General features: G+C 35.8%; 1 protein-coding gene across 3 annotated transcripts in view; it reads right to left on the bottom strand.

The window, feature by feature from the left end:
* The window catches only part of CFAP97 (cilia and flagella associated protein 97), a 37597-nt gene that overhangs the window by 3608 nt on the left and 12169 nt on the right, over nt 1–21820 (bottom strand). For all 3 annotated transcript variants that reach the window (XM_059155831.1, XM_059155832.1, XM_059155833.1), the window contains exons 3-4: nt 9836–10104; nt 671–821 (exon numbers count right to left, since the gene is read on the bottom strand). In XM_059155831.1, coding sequence (XP_059011814.1) covers nt 671–821; nt 9836–10104 — 420 coding nt within the window. The remainder of the gene's footprint in view (nt 1–670; nt 822–9835; nt 10105–21820) is intronic.

Here is a 21820-nt window from a genome sequence, read left to right as displayed (position 1 = left end):
GAAGTAATAGCACAGACTTCTGTATGTGAGGATGTCCAGCCTTTCCGCGATGTCACACACCCTACTGCGATGTCACACACCCTACCGCTAAGTGGTCACCGGATGCTACATTCTCTGGGATCCACCACCAGCTGGGTGTGTGCTGATCACAAATCAATAATCAGGAGGGATTATATCTGATGACTCTACAGACTAATTCCTGTTTTAGATATCCAGTATTGAAGACAAAATATATATATAAAGGCTGGACGTTACTACCAATAATTCTTAACTGGTTAGGGGGAATGTTTCAGCAGCTTTTTTAAACAGTGTTATCTACTCATTTCTTCAACAAATGTAATGAAATTCTCTCTGTTATCGAAGACAATACTGATATTTTCAATTTTTATCTCCTTGTTTCTTTCCTATGTTGCCATTACATGCTGTGCGTGAAGCCTGAAATTAAGTGAACTAACAAAAGACAAGGCATGCCAGTCTTATTTTTCAATAAGACTGCATTCCAGAAGTTGGCTTATATATATGCTATATATTATATATGTATGTTATATATATGTTATATATAACATAATGTTATATATTTTGTTATAAAATAAATAACATAATATGTTATATATTTTTTAAAGGATGAAATACACAAATCTAAGAACAAAATAATTCTGAATATGCTTACTTAATGGGCTGTACTGGCCAAGAGTTGATCTCACTCGTCTTGAGGATGGTGATGAGCTGAGATAACCCATATTGCGATGATAGTCCATCAGCTGGTCAGAACGTTTCATACCAACTGTTGGTTTCACAGCTTCAAGCCTTTTCAATAAAGCCTTCATTTAAAGACAATCAATTTGAAAGTCAATGTTAGATAAGTATCAATAAGCAGTAAGTTATTATAATAACTTAGCAAAAGAGCAATAAGTTTTTAAGAAGGCAAATACTTTTTAAATAATTTTATTTTAATTCCAGTATAGTTAACACAGTGTTATATTAGTTTCAGGTGTACAATATAGGGATTCATCAATTTTATACATTATTCATGTACTCATCATGGTAAGTGCACTCTTGATCCCCATCCCCTATCTCATCCATCCTCCAACCCCCCCACTCTGGTAACCATCAGTTTGTTCTCTATAGTTAAGGGTCTGGTATTTTTGCTTTTTTGTCCTTTGTTTCTTAAATTCCACATGTGAGTGAAATTATGTTGTCTTTCTCTGACTTTTTCGTTTAGCATTATACTCTCTAGATCCATCCATCCATGTTGCAAATGGCAAGGTTTCATTCCTTTTAATGGCTGAATAATATTCCATTGTATAATGACATCTTTTTGTCCATTAATCTATCAGTGGACACTTGGGCTGCTTCTGTAGTCGGGCTATCATGTGATAAACATAGGGGTACAGATACTCCTTCAAATTAGTGTTAAATAGAAAAATACTGGATAGAACCTGATAGTTATGAAATAAAGATTTTAAATCATTTTTGAGATACTATATGGAAAATATATACTTTCAGAAAAATCTAAGGGTCCGCCTATCCTGTAAAACCACTGTGATTTTAACACCTGACCACAGGTACATCTCTCTTTTACATCGCCTTACGGTCTTAGGAAAGGTGCTATAAGCTAAAATACACTGAACCACAGAATGGACATAATGGGAGTAAAAAGCCCAGTGTGTTCAACCCTAGAAATTACCATAAACCTATCCAGACTACTATAAATTCTGTTTATGATTCTTGAGCCCTGGCTTTTAACCTGTTCACTTTCCAGCTGGGCCTCAACATTCGGCACTGAAGAGAGGCCAAGTCGGCAGGGCTCTCAGGTCCCCCACTCCTAGCTTCTACCAGCTCCTCTATGCTTTCCACGTTGCCTGTATTATATACTAAAGATTCTGCATCAAATTTAATTTGGAAAAAAATAAAAATAAATTAAAAAATTTTTTATTGGTAAGAAATCTGAAAACCAACTACTTTAGAGTGTAAAACTTAAAAAAAAATTTTTATTTATGTATTTGACAGAGAGATAGAGAGCACAAGTAGGCAGAGCTGCAGGTAGAGGGAGAGGGAGAAGCAGGGTCCCCACTGAGCAAGGAGCTTGATCAAGATCTGAGCTGAAGGCAGACACCTAACTGACTGAGCCACCCAGGCGCCCCTAGAATGTAAGGGCTATATAATATTCAATATTGTGGTATTTTAATATGATTCAGTAACAGCATCTAATGAGTTACATTCCAAATTTTTCTTTCTTCACATATTAGAAGGTGGAGAGAGTTTCTTTTGCTTGATTTTGCCAGGCATTGTTAAGAAAGGAATATTTAAGCAGACCAAATGGATCAAGGAATTGATTTATGATTGTTTTATGATCTCTCTACTGAGTTAAACTATCTCTGCAGCAAGGTGATCTTTCCTTGAAAAGAGAATGTTGTTGTTCAGCACTCAGATTCCCAGTAAAGAAACCAGCCTCCTGAGTTCAGTCACAGGACAAGTTTTCTCACACAATCTGTTTTTTTCCCTCTGCCTCAACTAAGTTTTTCTTTTCTTTTTTTTTTTTTTTTTTGATGGCAAAATATACATAAAATTTACCATTTTGACCATTTAAAAGCATACAGTTCAGTGGCATTTAGTATATTTGTGTCATTATGAACCAGGACCACCAATCAACTCCAGAACTTTTTCTCAACTTTGTGTTTGCTCTTATCAGTCTCCCGCCTACACTTATATTCTAATCAGTGTTCTGAGTAAGTCCAGAGGTAGAACAAGTCAAAATATTCCAGAGAAGAGCCGTTCAGAGAAAGGAGAAGGCTTTACAGAAATGAACTGAGCCTGGGGAAAAATGGCAGAGGTAGAGAGCACAGGAAACAGCAACCGGACCAACTGAGACATCTCAGCCTGCCAGTTTTGTTTTTGTTTTTTGTTGTTGTTTGCATAAAATGGCCTTTCTCAGTTTTTAGGCTTTCAAGGTCTTTCTCCCTCAGGAAGCCAGACCCAACTAGAGTGAGTGGTTTTCTTTGCTGAGAGTTATGATTTAAACACGGTTCCATGTATGGTCTATGGTCTTGCCGCATCATAACATGCTGTCCTTCTCTTGCTGCATACAGAGAAGCTGTATAATTTAGGGGCAAAACCTCCTAAGATTATGCCTTTTCTATATACAGTTTGTAATTGCTCTGAGCTCTGCAAGACACTGGAAGGGACAGAAAGAAAAAAATAAAAAATATATGCCCTGTAAGGTAATTTATAGTTTGGGAAGAAAACACTACTGCATGCCTGAATGAACAAGACATTTACAAATGAGTTAAGAAACTTCCTATATATCACATTGCCAATGTATTTTACTGGGCAGAGCAACATTTGCTGTGCTGATTACCCTATTAACTACCTACTGAACTGTGGAGGGTGGGAGAGACAGGATAGAAAACTTGTTATTTTCAGCTAACTACCAATTTTGATTTTTTTGCTGGTATTAGCCTCATTTTTTGGATAAACTAATTTCCTAAATTTACTTGGCTAGATGTATTTTTTTTTAAATTTTAAGAAAACTGCAATGCTTATTCATCAGATGTAAAACATATAAAGGAATTATGATCAAAATAAATTCTAAGGGGTGCCTGGGTGGCTCGGTGGGTTAAGCCTCTGCCTTCGGCTCAGGTCATGATCTCAGGGTCCTGGGATCGAGCCCCTCGTTGGGCTCTCTGCTCAGCAGGGAGCCTGCTTCCCTTTCTCTCTCTCTGCCTGCCTCTCTGCCTACTTGTGATCGCTCTCTCTGTCAAATGAAATAAATAAAATTTTTAAAAAAATCAATTCTGAGATAATTTGACAATAAGGCAAAGAATACACCCATTCCGTTGTCCTGATAATGGTATTTACCAAGTTTATATGCAGAAACTTTGGGAAATAAGAGAGATATTAATGCTATCCAGACCACATGGAACATATCCCATATTGAGTTTGTACGTCTCATAGGAATATAAGGAGCTAAGCAAAAGCTAAGGGATAGCAAACAGAAATAGCTCGCGCTTATGGAGACTACTAAAATACAAAGCAGTGATTACATTATAAACCCTAAAGTCAAAAGTAGATACATTTTAATCTAGTCAACAGTTTAGAACTTCTGGGTACAACTTTAAAATGACAGTTCAAAATATTTTAACATTTGTATTAGTGACCAGAAATGTAAGCTATCTAGTTAGAAAGGCCTGGATTTAAATCCTGGCTCTGATACTGATTATCAACAACATGACTTGATATGGATACTAACAATGAAATAATCTCCAAGAGTCAGTTTCAAGCAGTGAGATAATGCATATAGAATGTTCACAGCAATACCTGGCATACAGTACAGAGTTATTAAATATTAATGCTATTATTAATACTGTTTTATGTATTTTCTAGTTGTCTGACATAAAAGAGTATTACCTTCCTAGCTACGTTATAAATTATATGACAGGGCAATATTTTATATTTTAATATTCCTTCTGGTGTCTTACACAGCTCATAGCAGACATTAAGCAAATTTATGTTTCATTAACTGAGAAATGGTAAGATTGGTTACTTAACCAATCTGTTGGTTCACAAAATCTTAGAACTGCTGCTCTAATCAATCTAACAATGAATCCCAAAATAGTTTGTCCAAATATTTATTTTCTCTTTAGAAGTATCATTCTTTTTCAAAAGAAAACTAATCCAGCCTGAATCCTAACCTCTTTAGGAAACAGAAAGTTAATGAGTATTACGTTAATGTTTCTGCAGCTGTCAGCAAAGGAGAGGTGATTTATCTTTCTGAAGTGATAAAACAAAGACCTTAAAGGATATTAAAGGGTAACAAGCCTTCTACAGTCAGGGAAAACCAGGACTGTTCTTATTTTTCTGTAACTGAAGTCAAACTTAGTTATCACAGCTTCTTTTCTTCTATGAAAGTACTTTAAAAAAAAAATAAGAAAGAAAGAAAGAAAGAAAGGAGACACAGACAATAACCAGAGAAGGAGGAAACCCAGACTGATCCTAGAGCAAAGGTACTGATTATTCAACATTCACACTTGAATCCTTACACTAGAGATGACTTACTATAAATCTTCATTTTTGTGACAACATTATCACTCTCCCCTTAATTCATTTTTTTTAAAGAAAGAATTTATTTATTTGAGACAGAGTGCGAGCTTGTGGGAGCATGCATATGTCCAAGAGCATGGGGGAGGGGCATCACTTTTACTTTAAAAATATTTTGGGAGCACCTGGGTGGCTCAGTTGGGTTAAGCGTCTGCCTTCAGCTCAGATCATGACCTCTGTGTCCTGGGATGGAGCCACATCAGGCTTCCCACTCAGCGGGGAGTCTGCTTCTCTCTCTACCCCTCTCTGTCCCTCCCCACGGCTTGTTCTCTCTCAAATAATTAAAATCTTTAAAAATATATATATTTTAACAGAGGAACTTCTGAGTGGAAAGACTGTGTTCTACTTTATTGCCTATATATTTTAATTTCTTTAAAATTGACTAATTACCTATACATGTAATGTATGTATATATGTATATGTATTCTCAGAAAGTAAAAAAATAAAATTAATAAACTAGCTCCATTTGAACTCTAGGCTCTAATCCTTATGCCTTCCTTCAGGAATCTTACTTCCTTCCCTGATCTGGGAAGTACTCCTCACACCCTTTTTTCATAGTTCAGGAAACTGACAGTATATTTAAAATAATGAAACAGGGCGCCTGGGTGGCTCAGTAGGTTAAGCCGCTGCCTTCGGCTCAGGTCATGATCTCAGGGTCCTGGGATCGAGTCCCACATTGAGCTCTCTGCTCAGCAGGGAGCCTGCTTCCCTCTCTCTCTCTGTCTGCCTCTCTACTTGTGATCTCTGTCAAATAAACAAAATCTTTAAAAAAAAAATAATGAAATAATCTCATTTCTTTTAGATAGTAAAGTGAAATATAAACTAAGTACCCTCACTTACCTGCTGTCCTTGCCTTCTGCTAAGATTATTCTGGTGCTCTTTCATGAAAATAGGATTCATATTATATTCAAATGAACATAAGGAAATATGCTTTAACAAGAATATTTTTCAAAAAGAATATTTCAAAATTCATGTATTAAAAAATGAGTCCCCCTTTTGGAAATTAACAAATTCTGAGTCTTTATGTAGCAAACACACCCTCTATTGGATAAAATTACTTTTTCTTTTTTATCCCTTTTATTTATCTCCCTTGTGAATGAGGAGGACAATTACTTGCCTCTTGAGACATATAATGAAGACTGTGAACTTCACCAGAAAGATTAACAGTATGCTTTTAACTATAATGCACAGCACACTCAGTTTTATACAGTATCTCTGCCCTTCCTTTCTACCTACTCAGCACAGAACAATTTCTTTGCTAATGTGGACCTAAATAAGGATTTAGTGGGTGGCTGATTATAAGATAAATAAAATCAAAAGTTTACAAAAGCAAGCAGTTAGAAATGTAATAAAATATCTCATGCGCAACAGCATAGAGATATATAGTTTTGAAGAAAACCACAAAACTTTACTAAGGTAGAATATACGAACGGTTGAATTAAAAAAGAAGGTGGGTCACCTGGGTGGCTCAGTGGGTTAAGCCTCTGCCTTTGGCTCAGGTCATGATCTCAGGGTCCTGGGATCGAACCCCACATCGGGCTCTCTGCTCAGCACTGCCCCCCAACCTGCCTGTCTGCCTACTTGTGATCTCTCTTTGTCAAATAAATAAATAAAATCTTTGAAAAAAAAAAATTAAAAAGAAGAAGGCGTGAATAAATGGAAGGACACACTACAGGAAGGTAGTATTTTAAAAGTGCCAAATACTTTCCAATTAAAATATAAATTTAACATAATTCCAACAGAAACTATAATAAATTTAGATGAAAAATTAATCAGTCATTATGAAGAATGACTGTAGAAACAGCCAAGAAAAGTTTTATTTTGGTTTAGAGAATGAAGAGTTAAACACAAATGTGAAGATGAGTTCTCCCTGCAGTAACATAATGATATTTTATAATAAAATGTTTATTTTGCTTTTCAGCTTTAAGTTACTTTTTTCACTTCTGCATGAATTAGTTTTTGATTTAGAGTTGTAATGTCCAAAGTCACTAGCCATATGTGGCTAACACAGCATTTGAAATACGGCCAGTCCAAATTGAGATGAGTTCTAAATGTAAAATATACTAAGATTTCAAAGACCGGGTACCCAAAAAAGAAAAAAAGAAGTAAAATAGCTCATCGTTAATTTTTTACACTGGTTACATATTATAACATTTTGAATTTATTCAGTACATAAAATGGTTTATCAGATTTCACCTGCTTCTTTTGACTGACCTTCTCAATGTGACTACTAGAAAATTTTAAATTATACATGTGGCTCATATTATATTTTTACTGTTTTCAAGTATACCAAAGATCTTACTGTCAAATGGGAAAAAATATTGCTCACATAGGCAAACTACTAAGTATGCCAAGTAAAAAGAACAAAACAGTGGTAATTCTTCAGTGTATTAAAATAGCTGAAATGTGGGGCGCCTGGGTGGCTCAGTGGGTTAAGCCGCTGCCTTCAGCTCAGGTCATGATCTCAGGGTCCTGGGATCGAGTCCCGCATCGGGCTCTCTGCTCAGCAGGGAGCCTGCTTCCTCCTCTCTCTCTCTGCCTGCCTCTCTGCCTACTTGTGATCTCTCTCTGTCAAATAAATAAATAAAATCTTTAAAAAAAAAGTAGCTGAAATGTACAACTGACCTGAGGGATGACAGAAGCCGTAAACAGAAGCTGCTAACAGGGTTCATCCTAATATACAGAATAGCCACTATATAGTAATGGTTTCAACTGTTCAAAAGTAAACCCAGATTCCTCAAAAAGCAGAATTACCATATGATCTAGCAATTTCAGTCTTAAGTATACACTCAAAGGAACTGAAAGCAGGCACAAAAGACACTCAGATATCAATGTTCACTCCAAAATTACTCAAAAGAGCCAGAAGGTGGGAATCACCCAAATGTCCATGTACAGATGAATGGATATGCAAAATGTAGTACACACATAAAGTGGAATACTATTCAGCCAGAAAAAGGAATGAAGCTCTGATACAGACTACAACATGAACCAGTAAAACACTATGCTTTGTGAAATAAGCCTAACATAAAACAACGAACATTGTATCACTACATTTACATGAAATCTAGAATAGGGAAATTCATAGAAACAGAAAGTAGATTAGAGGTTACTTGGGGGGAAGGGGAAAAGAGAGTTATAAATAGGTAAAGGGTTTCCATTCGGATGATGAAAAAAGTTTTGGAAATACTGATGGCACCACTGAACTGACCGCTTCAATCAGTTAAAATAGCAAATTTTACGTTCTATGTGTTTTACTACAAATCAACAAAATTAAATATATCAGAACCCACTGAATTATGCACCTTAAGTGGTTATGGTGTGTGTGTTATCTCAAAAAGCTGTTTAAAAAAAAGTGACCACAAAGCTGGTAGCCTCCATATGCTTCTGTTACTTTGAGCAAGTCAAGGTAACTGTGTCCCACTCAGTGTCTCATTTTCTCCTCCATGACAATAGTCTCTACATTATTTGGTTGCTATGAGGATAAAATGACCTAAAATTTGTAGACTAGTATGGACTACGCAATTACTTGTTAAATGAAATAAGCACCAGAGTAAACCCAAATGTTCATGATACAATTTCAAATTTTCAAAAATCATGAATGAATGAATCTTGAATGAATGAATCTTGAAAAACTGCTAGTCACGTGCAGAAAGCTATACTGTAGCTCATTACCCATCAACCTCATTTCAACTTGTTTTTCTGGTCCCTACTCATTACCACATGTAGGGTAAGCCTCCTGAAGGGTTTAAGACTTTACTGTTTTCTGTAAATATAACTCTCAGCTCCCCAACTCTTAAAATTAGTGATAGCAAAGAAAAAATTAGTGATGGCAAGAAAACATTTTATAAGAGTTGGTACAGATTTAGGTAAGCACATGGTGAAATAGGGCGTACTGGTGATGAAATATCATGAGGATGGATTCTGCAAACTGTTCCAGTCATTTTAATAATAGCTTTCTCATTTATTTTAGCTCTGAATTTGTGCGATTAGGGTCTAATTTTAGTTTAAGACAATACCTGTGGTTAAAATCTTGGTCAGCCCTTTACTCATTCGCTCTATATCCCAGGTTAGTTACCTTATCCCCCTTGGTCTCAGTGATTCTATCAGTAAAAAGGGGATGAAAACAATACCCACCAGAAAGAAATTATTGCAGGATTCAAAAAGCTAATATTTGGAGACACTTGGAACAATGACATTTAGTTCAGAGCCCAGTAGACATCAGCAAATATGATGAGTATAGTTTTACGAAGAAAATCACAGGCTATGAAGAATAGTTTTTATTGGAAGATTTTCAACAGTCCCCATATACCTTAGAACACCGAAGTGTTAACTTTGGAATTTTTAATAATCAATGTCTTTCACACATTCAAGTAGCAGCCCAACAAGGATACAATACAATGGAACAGATATGGCTAGTGAGTGAACACTTTACAGAAGATACATGTATCTGATCCTTGGAATACCATTTCCTATACTACTGTCTGACTTAACACACCTAGCCAAGTAAGAGAGCTTTCAGTATTTTCATTTAACGTTCCCTTAAAATACAGCTTGATGAAAAAAAAAAGCACACATATTGTACCTTCTAGCTCATAGCTCATTATGTATTTTATACAATACATATCTATACTTACTTTCACATTATTAAAATGTGGCTGTATCTCATTTCCTGTTAAATTGGCCTTACAAATCATTACAATTCATTTTCTTTGATGACTAAAAATTTTTAGTTACTTACCAAATTTTCTCTTTCAATCCTTTGCTGTTCCCTCTGTCTGTTGAGGGCACTATGGTACAACTTAGGGGGATGAACAATCGATCTTCTAGGAATCGTACTTTTGCTTCCTGATTTTTCAGCCTGTCTTGACAGTTCTTTCAAAAGCCTCTGATTTTCCCTATCAATCTGTCTCACCTCCTCTCTTGTGAAAGAGTAGTTTTTCCTTGGTGCTACAGAAGGCTGATCAAAGTGATGTTTTTGTGGTCCTTTTTTATCTAATTGCAGAAAAGCTAAAGAAGTGAACAAGAAAAGGAAAAATGACTGAAGGAGCATAGCAACATGGTGGTGTGTACTGATGCTTAACTCTTACAAATGGAAACTATTAATTCATGGAAAGGAATGTATGAAATAGTGTTAATGACATCCAGACTACAACTATGTTGAAAGAAATTCAGAGGCAGCATAGAATTTTAAGTTTTGTTGGATTCTTTGGGAATAAAAGTTACATGCTGAATGGTGAAAATATTTTATTAAGAAATGTAAATGTTATGAGTTCTATGGCAGGTATAATTTATAGAAAATGCCCTTGTCATGTCCAAGTAATTTTATGTTTCCTTAAGGCAGCTCAGTAGTTGGGGAGGTTAGAAACCTCTGGTTAAGTGCATCAACACACCAATACTTCCAACTTGGACTGTTTTTGTTAATTGGAGGGCATACTTAAAATATAAAATGTTCTCAGCAATGACTGATGGAAACAAGGGTTAAAAACTGGCAAAAAAAAAATCCAGCTTATGCTGAAACTTTCAAATTAATCTGAAAATACTTTGTGGTTTTTAATATTAACATTGAAACAAATACAGCTACAGTAAAAGTCAAACATTTTATTCCTAATTAAACATAAACCAAAATAAATACATTATATAAAAAATATTTTGCATACTATTGTTAGCAAATGAAATTTTATTAACATGCTTAATTTTTAAATTTCTGTAACAATTTTCAGTAAATCACAATTACCAAATGTTTGTTCAAAGTTTCTAAAAATATCAAACTTGCTGAATGTTTCAGCTTAACTCTGTACTAAAAAGGAGTATAGCCTATCAGATTAACTGACTGGAACATTTGTTAACAGTATTTTTTTTTTTTAAGAAGTAACTATTATTAGTTTGCAATTCAGTACCTTTAATTCTTTTACTTGCTTAGCATTTTACACTGTTAAAAGCAGAGGGCTTGAAGGGGAAGAATGCTTCCCCTTAAAAATTGAACCCCAATTTTAAAAAGGGACTGTGCAGAAAAGTCAAATCTTTTGAACAAAGTCAAAAGAACTGGAAGTCTACCTCCCTATGTTTAAGCCAAAGACTATCAAAGATTACAGAAACTTAAAAAACTTAAAAGAAAAAGATTTTAAGAAATGGCTTTTTGAAAGGAAAAATGAGAGAATTACTGGTTGGTAATTTGTTGAAAATCATACCAAGTTAATCGCAAAACCTGAAGAACATATTTAGAAAGATGCAGGTGTGATGTACATAATTCAATCATCTTGCTTCCAAGAAATGCACATTTTGTAGAATTTAATAAGGTTCCTGAATTAATTTAGCCACATATGAAAGCCTTTAAAATTAAATTTTAAAGGGAATTAAAAGCTATTTTCCTAATGGCATTTAAAAAAAGTTTTTAGAAGCAAAATAAGGCAATAGCAAAAAAAAAAATTAATAAAGGAAGTTCAATCTAATTCATTAAAAAAAATAGTACTCACTTTCCATGACAGAAAAAGTATACATGGAGTACTACTTATATACTGATACCAGATATCACGATTACATTTTTCTAAAGTGGTTACATGCTTTAGTATGAGGCAACCTCAAATACTTGGCTCATTATTTTTTCAATTAAGATCTAAAAAAGTTTTTTAACTTAAATAAACTTTCAGGAATACAAACATTTATATAAATATGTACATATATATTTAAACTCACATATTTAAGAAATATTGTTTTCCTAATTTTAACAAAACAATTTTGTTCCAGCTCTCTATAGTGTTTCGATATCATGCCCATCATCACTAGATCTACTTACTGAGTCGGTCATCTAACACAAATCACTCACTAGTGGTATCAGCTTTACTTTCATCTATGCTGAGACACAGCATTTAAAAAAATTTATGTTATGCTATCACCAGAAATTTTATTCCATGCTATATTATGTCCTTACTAATATGTTCTTAAAAAAAAATCCATCGTAGACATGTTCATGATCCCTATTAAAAAAACAAAACAAAACAAAACCACCACCGATGGTTTATTTTTTAAAGGTTTAAAGAAAAAGTCCAATACTTGTAGTTGGGGGGTCACAATTCAAGGAATGATGATCAAATTTACTAGATTTCTTTGTCTTCTTTATGAACAACTTGTCAGATGAGGAATTCTGTGACATTCTTCCTATCCCCTTCCTTTGAATCTGGGCAGGCCTGTGACTGTGTGGACCAAAATGATACAGCCCAAATTGTGACTTTCAAGGCTAGGGAAGGAGGAGATGCAGTACCCCACCACCCTCCCACCTTGTTTGCTGGAATACTTGTGCTTGGGGCCCTGAGCCACCCTCTGTGTCTGACTAGACTGAGGCTGCCACCTTGTGAGGAAATCAAAACCACATAAAGGGGCTATGCACACGCATTATGATCCTAGTCTTCTGAGTCATCCTAGGCTGCTGCTTTATGCATCTAAGCTTTGGGTTTTGTTATCAGAGCAACAGTAACTAATACAAAATCCGGTACCAGGAATCAGGGTACTACTGTAAAAAACCCCTAAAGTACAAGGTATTAGTTTTGAGACCAGGTGACAGTAGAGCTGGAAGGGTCTGGAGGAGATGGTCGATGTAGAGGATGAAGTAGCAGAATTTTAGCAAAACTGTTGGCTGTGGCGACAAGGAAAATGGGGAAAATACCTGCCACTGGTGGATTTGGCTAAGCAGAATCCCATGAAGGATGCTGAAAGGACCAATGGTTTACTTTATCCATACTAATGAAAGAGGAGAGGGATAGGCTAAAAAAAAAAAAAAAAAAAAAAAAAGGAAATGATCTATTTTCAGTCAAACTATAGAGAGAATATAAAAAGAACCAGGACTTAGGTGGCTCGAAAATTTATCTACTACTCCTTCCTAATCTCTCCTGGCAGAAGACTGTCCAAATACTCAAAGAGCTATGACTGAGGAACCATGAGTGAGGAGGTTTAGCTGTACTTGGACCAGATTTAGACCCTGGATGTCGAGGTGAGACGAGGCGGGGAGTGGGATCTTCAGAAAGGGGGAATGTGTTCTCGTGTCTGAAGGAATACAAATCAGCGTGTGGCCATAGGCTGAAGAGGTTTTGAAACCTGTCCATAAACTTGACAGTCCTCCCATTAGGATGGAGGGTATGTGTCCCTCCCTCTTAAATTTGGGAAGGCTTATAACTGTTTAATAGAATATGGAAGGAATGATGCTATGCGACTGGCATGGTCACATTCTGAGGCTAGGTCATAAAAGGTGATGAGGTTTTTGCCTTGTCTCTCTAAACACTGTACTTGGAGCCCTGAGCACCATGTTAAGAAATCCAGCTGTACTGAGGCTGCCATATGTGAAGAAGCCAGGACACATGTAAAGCTGCATGTGGGCCCTCTTTCAGCTGCCCTGGTTGACCCTAAACACCTGACATGTCAAAAAACCAGCACTCAGAGGGCTCCAGTCCCCACTGTCAAGTCACCCAGCTTCTGAGTCTCTCCACACCCCAAGTGTTGGGGTGATTTGATTTTTAGCAATAGTAACTGGCATTTCATCACTTAAAAAAAAAATACTGTGTAAAAGACAAAATAGAGCCCATACATAGGCCATTAATTTTGGTATAATTTAGTTATCAATCAGTCTTCCACAGTGATTATGGTTTTGCTCATTTCATGATCTAGTTCTTATCTACTTTTTATCACAAATTTCAAATCAATGGCTGTTCAATTATTTTTGTAGATTTGGTAAGCTTATAAATGTAAAACACTTCTTTTTGTCCCTTTTGTGCTTTTCCCATCTTGAATTCTATTTTGTAAACTATTAGGATTGATAGTTCCATTTTCTCCTCTTTATTTTCATTCCTCCTATACTACTTAAAATGTCTTTTTAGTTTGGATTTGATTTAAATTCTTAAAGATGCCCTGATGGTATCTTCTGGTAAGTTAAAACCGTCTACTTATACTGTTTGAACTCTTTCTCCAATCTTCCTTTTTTAAAATGCTTGTTGTTTTTTCCCCTTTTAGGAAGATTAACTATGCTAATTCTTTCTCTAATACACCAGAAATGATAAATTCTAATTCTATCCTCCTAGAAGTTCTTAAATTTCTTGGTCTCAGAACCCTCCAAAAAATGTTCATGTGAGTTATATTTATCAATATTTACCATTTTAGAACTAAAAAAATACTTTAAAGACATTAATTCAATCGCTTCTCGGCCTTTTGGCTAATATCAAGTGAAGACATTAATTCATCTGAAAATAAACCAATGACAGGTTAAGATCATTCTTTTATAAAAAACGAAAAAAATTAGCGAGGAGAGGGGCAGAGTTTAATAGTCTTGCCAATATTAATGCCTGGCTTAAAACAAGCCAACTGGATGCTCATATCTGCTTCTTTGTTCATTGCAGAGTGCTGTCATTGTAGTGTAGCCCCTGCAAAACCACTATGCAAATGTGACAGGAGAACAAGGCAAATCATGCCTTAGTTTTATTAGTGAAAAGAGTGTTGTCCTTGCAGCCTCTCTCTAAAATCACTGAGCTCTGTTTCAAGCTTATGTTCTTCATCTGTGAGTCTGGTGCCTCTCTGCGGATTCTAGCTTTTCTCAAAAGTTGATAAACACTTGGTGGTGAGTTGAGAATATCTGACATTTCCTACTCCCCTCTCTGAATCCTGTTTGCTGCAGCCTGTCAATAAAGGGCTAAGATGTGCCACCAGGGAGGATGAGGCAGGAGCCCATCTCAGGACAGGCAGCCTCTTCTTTACGGAGTAAAACCAGGTCCAGACCTTTTCCTCAAGTAAGGCACTTCACTTCCTCCATCCTGCGTTGGTGTCAGTTTAGCAGTAAGCTTAACCACTTTCTTTACCCATCAGGGTTTCCTTAATCATATTTCTGCCTCTTATATTACTTTTCCTTTTCAGAATACATCTCTAATGAGGTATCTAATTATTTCATACAGAACCTAGGTGGTAAAATTTGAGGAGGAGCATTTCTAAAATGTGTCTATTTTGCCATCGTTTCTTCCTAAATTGACCTGATTTTACCTATACAAAGACCGAAACACACCTTCAGATCTAGTCATGTCAATTTATTGTTCTGCAAATATCACACTCATGTCATCACCCAATAGATAAACTTGTTTACTCCACCATTTCATTTTTAAACATTCTCTCTGCCTGCCTAGTCAATGCTTTACAGCTCAAGGCCAAAGAACCAATTCCAACCACACCTTTTCAACATAAATAGAGCAAAGAGAAGCTTGGGGTGGGGACAGGAAGTCCCCCAAATCAGTCATGTTATTGAGATAAAAGAAGCTGAAATATTTAGAAATTCTACTAAATTTTCAAGATCTACTTTGAAGTCAGCTATCAGATAAAGTCAAATATCTAATACTACTAGGCTACACTAATCTTCCCTTCTAACAGTTCTTACAGAACCCCAGAACCCTGAATTTAGAATATACCTTAGCAACCTATCAACTGCCTCATTCTACAAATGAAGAAACTGGGGCACAGAATAGTTACTGCTTGTCTAAGGTCACATGGATAACACTCAGAAGCCAAAAGTCTTCTGATTCCACTTCTAGAATTTTCTTCCCCTCACTGTGTAAGTAACCAAGTTCAAAACTGTTTCCTATTCTCTGGCCTGTAATTTGGATACTTGATTTTACATTCCTTGATTAACCATTGTTTCAGAGGCTTAGTATTTTATAGTTCAAATTTATAAACCTGTTAACATGTTATTTTAAACCAATAAATAACATTAACACTGTTGGCTCTATAGGCATCCCTCACCATCTGAACTTTGGCCCAATATTTTAATAACTAAATTTTTTTTTTCTCAAAACAATAAAACTATTTCATTGCATCTTTGCATTGAAGCTAGTGACAATGTTTAAATTGAGAGGGTGCAGATTATACTGTGTTCCCACCTCAGCTGTTCTCTGATAGGATCCCATCTCCTGCTCATAATTTGTGGGATGTGCTGTGCATTATTACTCTTGTTTTCTTCAGGTTAGGTGGAAAACGTTGTGAAGAAACACAACCAGCCAGAACAGCCCATAGAACAGATGTTCTGCTCAGCCAGAACAGCCCATAGAACAGATGTTGAAAGTGATAAAACATATTGAGAAATAAGTGCAGAAAAGGAATAGCTTGGCCATGCACATATCTCCCCCTCACCAGGTCCAACAATTCAGTTTTATAAGAAAAACAAAGAAAACTTAGGAAATTATTCTTGGATCTGAAAAACAGTGGGTCAATTGAGTATGAATCACAACTCTGAAAAACTGAAGTAATACAAAGAAATGCTTTATGCAAAAAACTGATAGCTATAATTAGTGTATACAATCTTTTACTATTATAAAAAACCATTGTGGATTGTTGTATTAAGGACTCCAGTAACAGATGGACCAAGTGGCAAAATGCCACCTTTGTTCCTGTGCCTTTAAAAGCTCTGAGCAGTACTTAAAAATCAGGTCATTCAGATCGGTGATCCTTATCTTGTAGTATTATGAATAAATTTTCCTTCTACATTTAGCTTAGTTCCTGTGCTAAACAGTGTTTCAGTACTTCATTTATATTTGGAGAAACTGTTTAGGGATTTTGGGTGGGAATAATACTTAGGCTTTCCATATCCAATTAAGTTTCAAAAATGAATTAGATTGGAATAGTGAGGGATACATCATTTTATTACAACGAAACCAAATAGATTTTTAATGTCTTGAAACTCAACATTAAGGTCCTTGAATCGGGGTTGGTATCACTTCTGCATTGACTAGAAATGTGGCTCTTTGGGTTTTCTACTCTAGATTTAATGAACCAGAATCTGCTTTAAAAGGCTCTCCAAATGACCTATATCCCCGGAAGAGAGGGCAAGGGACATAGAGAATCTTAAGCAGGCTCCTTGCTCAGTGCAGAGCCAGATGAGGTGCTCAATCTCTCAACCCTTAGATCCTGACCTGAGCCAAAATTGAGTCTGATGCTTAAGCCACTGAGCTACCCAGTGCCCCTGTATGCAATACATATTAAAGCTTGAGAAACTCTGGCCTTGTGGATAAACACAAGAGTCTGCTTTTCCCTTTTAGCATACATTTCTACTTTCCTCAAGTCTTAACAAATCTCCCCGCCTCACTTTTAAAGACACCTACCTACCCCATGAAGCCCTGTCCCCAGAGGAGGCTGACTTCCCTCCTCCTCAGGAATCCTTAGGATTCCTACTCCTAACTTCAGGGGGAATTAGGCCCATAATAACCCTATTCTCTTGCTAATGACTGTCTTACAAATAGGAGCATAACCAATTCTGGGCAATGAGACTTAAGTGAGTCAGATCAAAGCATTCTGAGAGAGCCAGAGGAAGAGACAATTTCCCTTTCTCTGGACATTCTCATGTCTAAATGTAAATACTATAAATTGCCGCAGACATCTCCTACTAGCCTAAGAATGAAGCAAATACCACAGCTGGGGGAACACAGTGGTAGAACCTAGGTCTCTAAGGACATTTTTGAGCCACTGAATTGGCCAACTCTCAAACCTGGTCTATCTCTGGAATTCTTGTTAGGTAAAAAACATTGTTTCATTAGGAATTTCTGTTTCCTGGATCCAAAATCATCCTAATACAAAGAGATGATCATTGACAGTCCTGAACAAAAAGCTCAGGTATCACAAATTATTTTCCATTAGGTGGCTTTTAAAAATCTGACAATTCCAAAAGTGTGAAGTGCTTTCTTTCTACAAGAACCTTGTTATTGGATGTGTCCCCTCTCTCTCACCCTCTCAGTCCTAGGATAGAGTGGTCCTTGTAATTTGTGGAATTAAGAGGCATCTGAGTGGCTTAGTCAGTTAAGCAGCTCCTTCTGCCTTCGGATCAGGTCATGATCCCAGGGTTCTGGATCAAGCCCTGAGTTGGGTTCCCTGCTCAGTGGGGAGCCTTCTTCTTCTCCCTCTGACACTCCCCCCCACCCCTCTTATGCTTTCTCTCTCTCTAGCAAATAAATAAAATCTTTAAAAAACACTAGTAATTTGTGGAATCAAAAAGTACTTAAGAAATGGAACAGTGAGCCCTTAAAATGCAAATTATAATTTAGTCAAACAGTATTAAAAAAACACAATAAAACCTGCAAGTCATTTTAACATTTTCTATTACACTGTTTTCAACATCCATTTATACTGTTTTTAACCTAATTTTATTTTATTTTTTAAGATTTTATTTATTTATTTATTTGACAGAGAGAGAGAGAGAGAGACAGTGAGAGAGGGAACATAAGTAGGGGGAGTGGGAGAAGTAGGCTCCCCACTGAGCAGGGAGCCTGATACGGAGCTTGATCCCAGGACCTTGGGATCATGACCTGAGACGAAAGCAGACACTTAATAACTGGGCCACCCAGACGCCCCTCAACTTAATTTTCAAGAAAAATTTTTTTTTACAAATTTAATTTATTTATTTGAGAGAAAGGGAGAGCACACATGGGTTGGGGGTAGGAGTAGAGAAAGGGACAAGCAGACTCCATACTGAGGGCTCAATCTCATAACCTTGAGATGGTGACCTGATAACAGGAGTGCCCCAAAGACAGTTTTATGAGATACTTTATATGCCAAATGTTAGGCTGCTACTTTTAAAGACATGTAAATCACATTTGAAATGAAGAACTCAGCACTAGAAATAGCATAGAAGAAAAAAAGCAAATATATTAAGATGCACATTATTAATACAAAGCATCAGTGACCAGTCTACATTATCTCATCAGATAAAATTTTTTTTTTAAAGATTTTATTTATTTATTTGACAGAGAGAGACACAGCGAGAGAGGGAACATAAGCAGGGGGAGTGGAAGAGGGAGAAGTAGGCTTCCCACCAAGCAGGGAGCCCGATGCAGGGCTCAATCCCAGGATGCTGGGATCATGACCTGAGCCTAAGGCAGATGCTTAATGACTGAGCCATCCAGGTGCCCCTGATCAGATACATTTTAATGATTTAATTTCAAACACCTTCCAAATTTTATCCTACAGAAATTATTTTTAAAAACAAATTCTGTTGCAGTGTCTGGTTGGCTCAATTGGTAGAGCATGTGACCAATATCAGGGTTGAATCCAAGTCCCACATTGGGTGTAGAGATTACTTAAAAAAAACAAAAAAAAACTTTAAAAATAAATATAAATGAAAATTACGTCAACTTCAAGGAAAACAACTGACAGTATTTTTTGGTGAAAATAAAATCTGAGTGTTTTAGTAAAAATCAGGATTTTTGGCAAACTTGAGTTTGAAAGCTTCCCAAAAGCCTCCTTATGAGATTGGTAGTGATATTAACAACTATAATTTCTATATAGTGTATTATGAAATACGTCATTTGTAAGCTCAACAAACCAGTATTTTCCAAATAACCTATATATTCTGTTATAAAACTATGAAGGGGTAAAAGACACATTCAAAATGTAAGATCAATAAGTTATACAATAATACACTATGATTTAGTCTCAAATGTCACATTGTAACTAACATTTAAGAAATTTATACCTGTGGAATCTTGGTATCAAAGAATATCTAAAATTAACTGAAAGGGCATTAAAATACTCCTCCATTTTCTAAAGATCTGTGAGGCCAGTTTTTCTTCATGTACTTTAACCAAAATATCACAACAGATGTATACAGAAGCCAGTACAAGAATCCAGCTATCTTCTATTGCCACGCATCAGAGATTGGCAAAAATCACTCAGTTTTTGAAAGACAGTTATGTTTCATAAAACATCCTTATTACCATTACTGGTTTATTACCATTATTCTTAGATGAATTAATACTGTTTAAATTTCTAATGTGATAAATATTAATAGATATAATCCACACAAAAAAAGGCTCTTTGGGGTCCTCAATAATTTTTAAGAGTGTGAATGTTTTTGGTCCAAAGGCCAAAAAGTTTGAAAACTGTTGGGGTAGAGCACTGGGGTTTGCACTGGCAATCTGGAAGGGTTGAAGACAGGGAAGACCTCAACTTGATCAATCATCAACCTCATGAATCATACAACTGATCTTATACACTAGAAAGTGGCCATAAATTTTTTTTAAAAAGTGAAAATTTTTACAGTGGATGGCTCCACAAAGATTTTCCCTAAAAAAGAATATTAATAAAATATATTAGCAATTGTAATTTTGACTATGGCACAGATGTATCCTGTGTCTTTCAGATGCCAATCTAAGAGGTAATTGTTAAAAATAAATCAAATGTCAGTGAAATATATGAAATATGCTTCCTGACCACTGCAGCTATGCAACAACAGAAGTTTCCCTTTGTTCTTTCACTGAGAAATACTGCCTATTTTGTGTCAATAGATTTAAAGATTCTAGCAATGACTAAGATCCTACCCTCATGTGGCTTATACCCTAGTGGGAGAAATAAGCAAATCACACTAATTCCAGGGTCTGATAAGTATCCTGATGGAAGGAAACCAGGCTTTTGTGACAGACAGCCAGGGGCAGGAATGTGAAGCTACTAAAAATAGAACGTTGAGAAAAAAGTATCTCTGAGGAGATGATATATATACCATAAAACTCGAAACCAAAGGTGTCTATGCAAAGAAAAAAGGCAACAGCAAGTGGGAATAGCCCATAAAAACAAAGTATCTGGGAACAGTAAGGAAGCACTGTGACTGGAGCAAGGTAATAAAAGATTTTTTTTTTAAAAGGAGATGCAAAAAATATCCAATGTACAGTAATGGTTTTCATCGACTGGAATAGCCTATTAGACTAACTGCATCAAAATTTCTGTGGCGCCTAGGCATCAGTATTTGTTTTGTGTTTGTTTTAATATTAGTCTCCCAGGTGACACTAATATATTGCCTGGGATGAGAATCACTGGGCATTGACTCTGTTAGGCTACAATAAGGAATTTGGATTTTATTCTTAACATAAGAGTGAGCCCATGGAAGAGTTAAGAAAGAAAGTAGTAAGGCTGATTTTATTTTTAAAAGATCACTCTGGTTGTTAGTGGAAGAAGCAAAGGGGCAAGAACAAAAAAACTCAATCCTGAAAGTTTTAAGAGATTGAGTGGAGGGGGTGGAGGCTTAACAACTACATGATAATGGCCAAATTCCAAGAGCCTAATTTTTCAGACACACTAAACAATCAGTAGGTACACAATCAGAGCAAAGAGAAAAGAAAACCTATAAAAAAGGGGACAAGTGTAAACTCCTCCAAAACACTTTACCCATCTGACTATGAGAATCATTTGATTACCTAAGGGATTTGTTTATACTCTTACATTACCACCATATGTAAATTATGTACCAAAAAAATTTATTTTTTCAACTGCATTTCAAACAGAGAATACAATTCACAATTTAAAAATGTTATCTTCAAGTAACTATTTTACAGTTACATTTACTAGAGTAAAGATAAAGTTTCAAGCTATTTTTACCTCATCTGGAAAAAACTATTTCTTTCACACTAAAGAATAATAATAATAATGAATTGATATGTCCAAAAAATAATAAACTGACGGAAGTACAGCAATAAAAATTTTTACTAATTAAAAAGTCTGTATCTTATAAAAATATACCATGCTCATGGATTAGAAGATTAATATTGTTAAAAAGTCACACTACCAAAAACAATCTACAGATTCAGTGCAATCCCCATCAAAATACCAATGGCATTTTTCACAGAGCTAGAACAAAGCATCCTAAAATTTGTATGGAACCACAGAAGACCCCAAATAGCTAAACCAATATTGAGAAAGAATTAAAAAAACACAGTATTACACT

This window comes from Mustela lutreola, chromosome 18, assembly GCF_030435805.1.
Source record: "Mustela lutreola isolate mMusLut2 chromosome 18, mMusLut2.pri, whole genome shotgun sequence".
Taxonomy (NCBI): Eukaryota; Metazoa; Chordata; class Mammalia; order Carnivora; family Mustelidae; genus Mustela; species Mustela lutreola.
The sequence above is the reverse complement of the archived record's forward strand: the minus strand, read 5'-3'. Positions and strand labels throughout refer to the sequence as shown.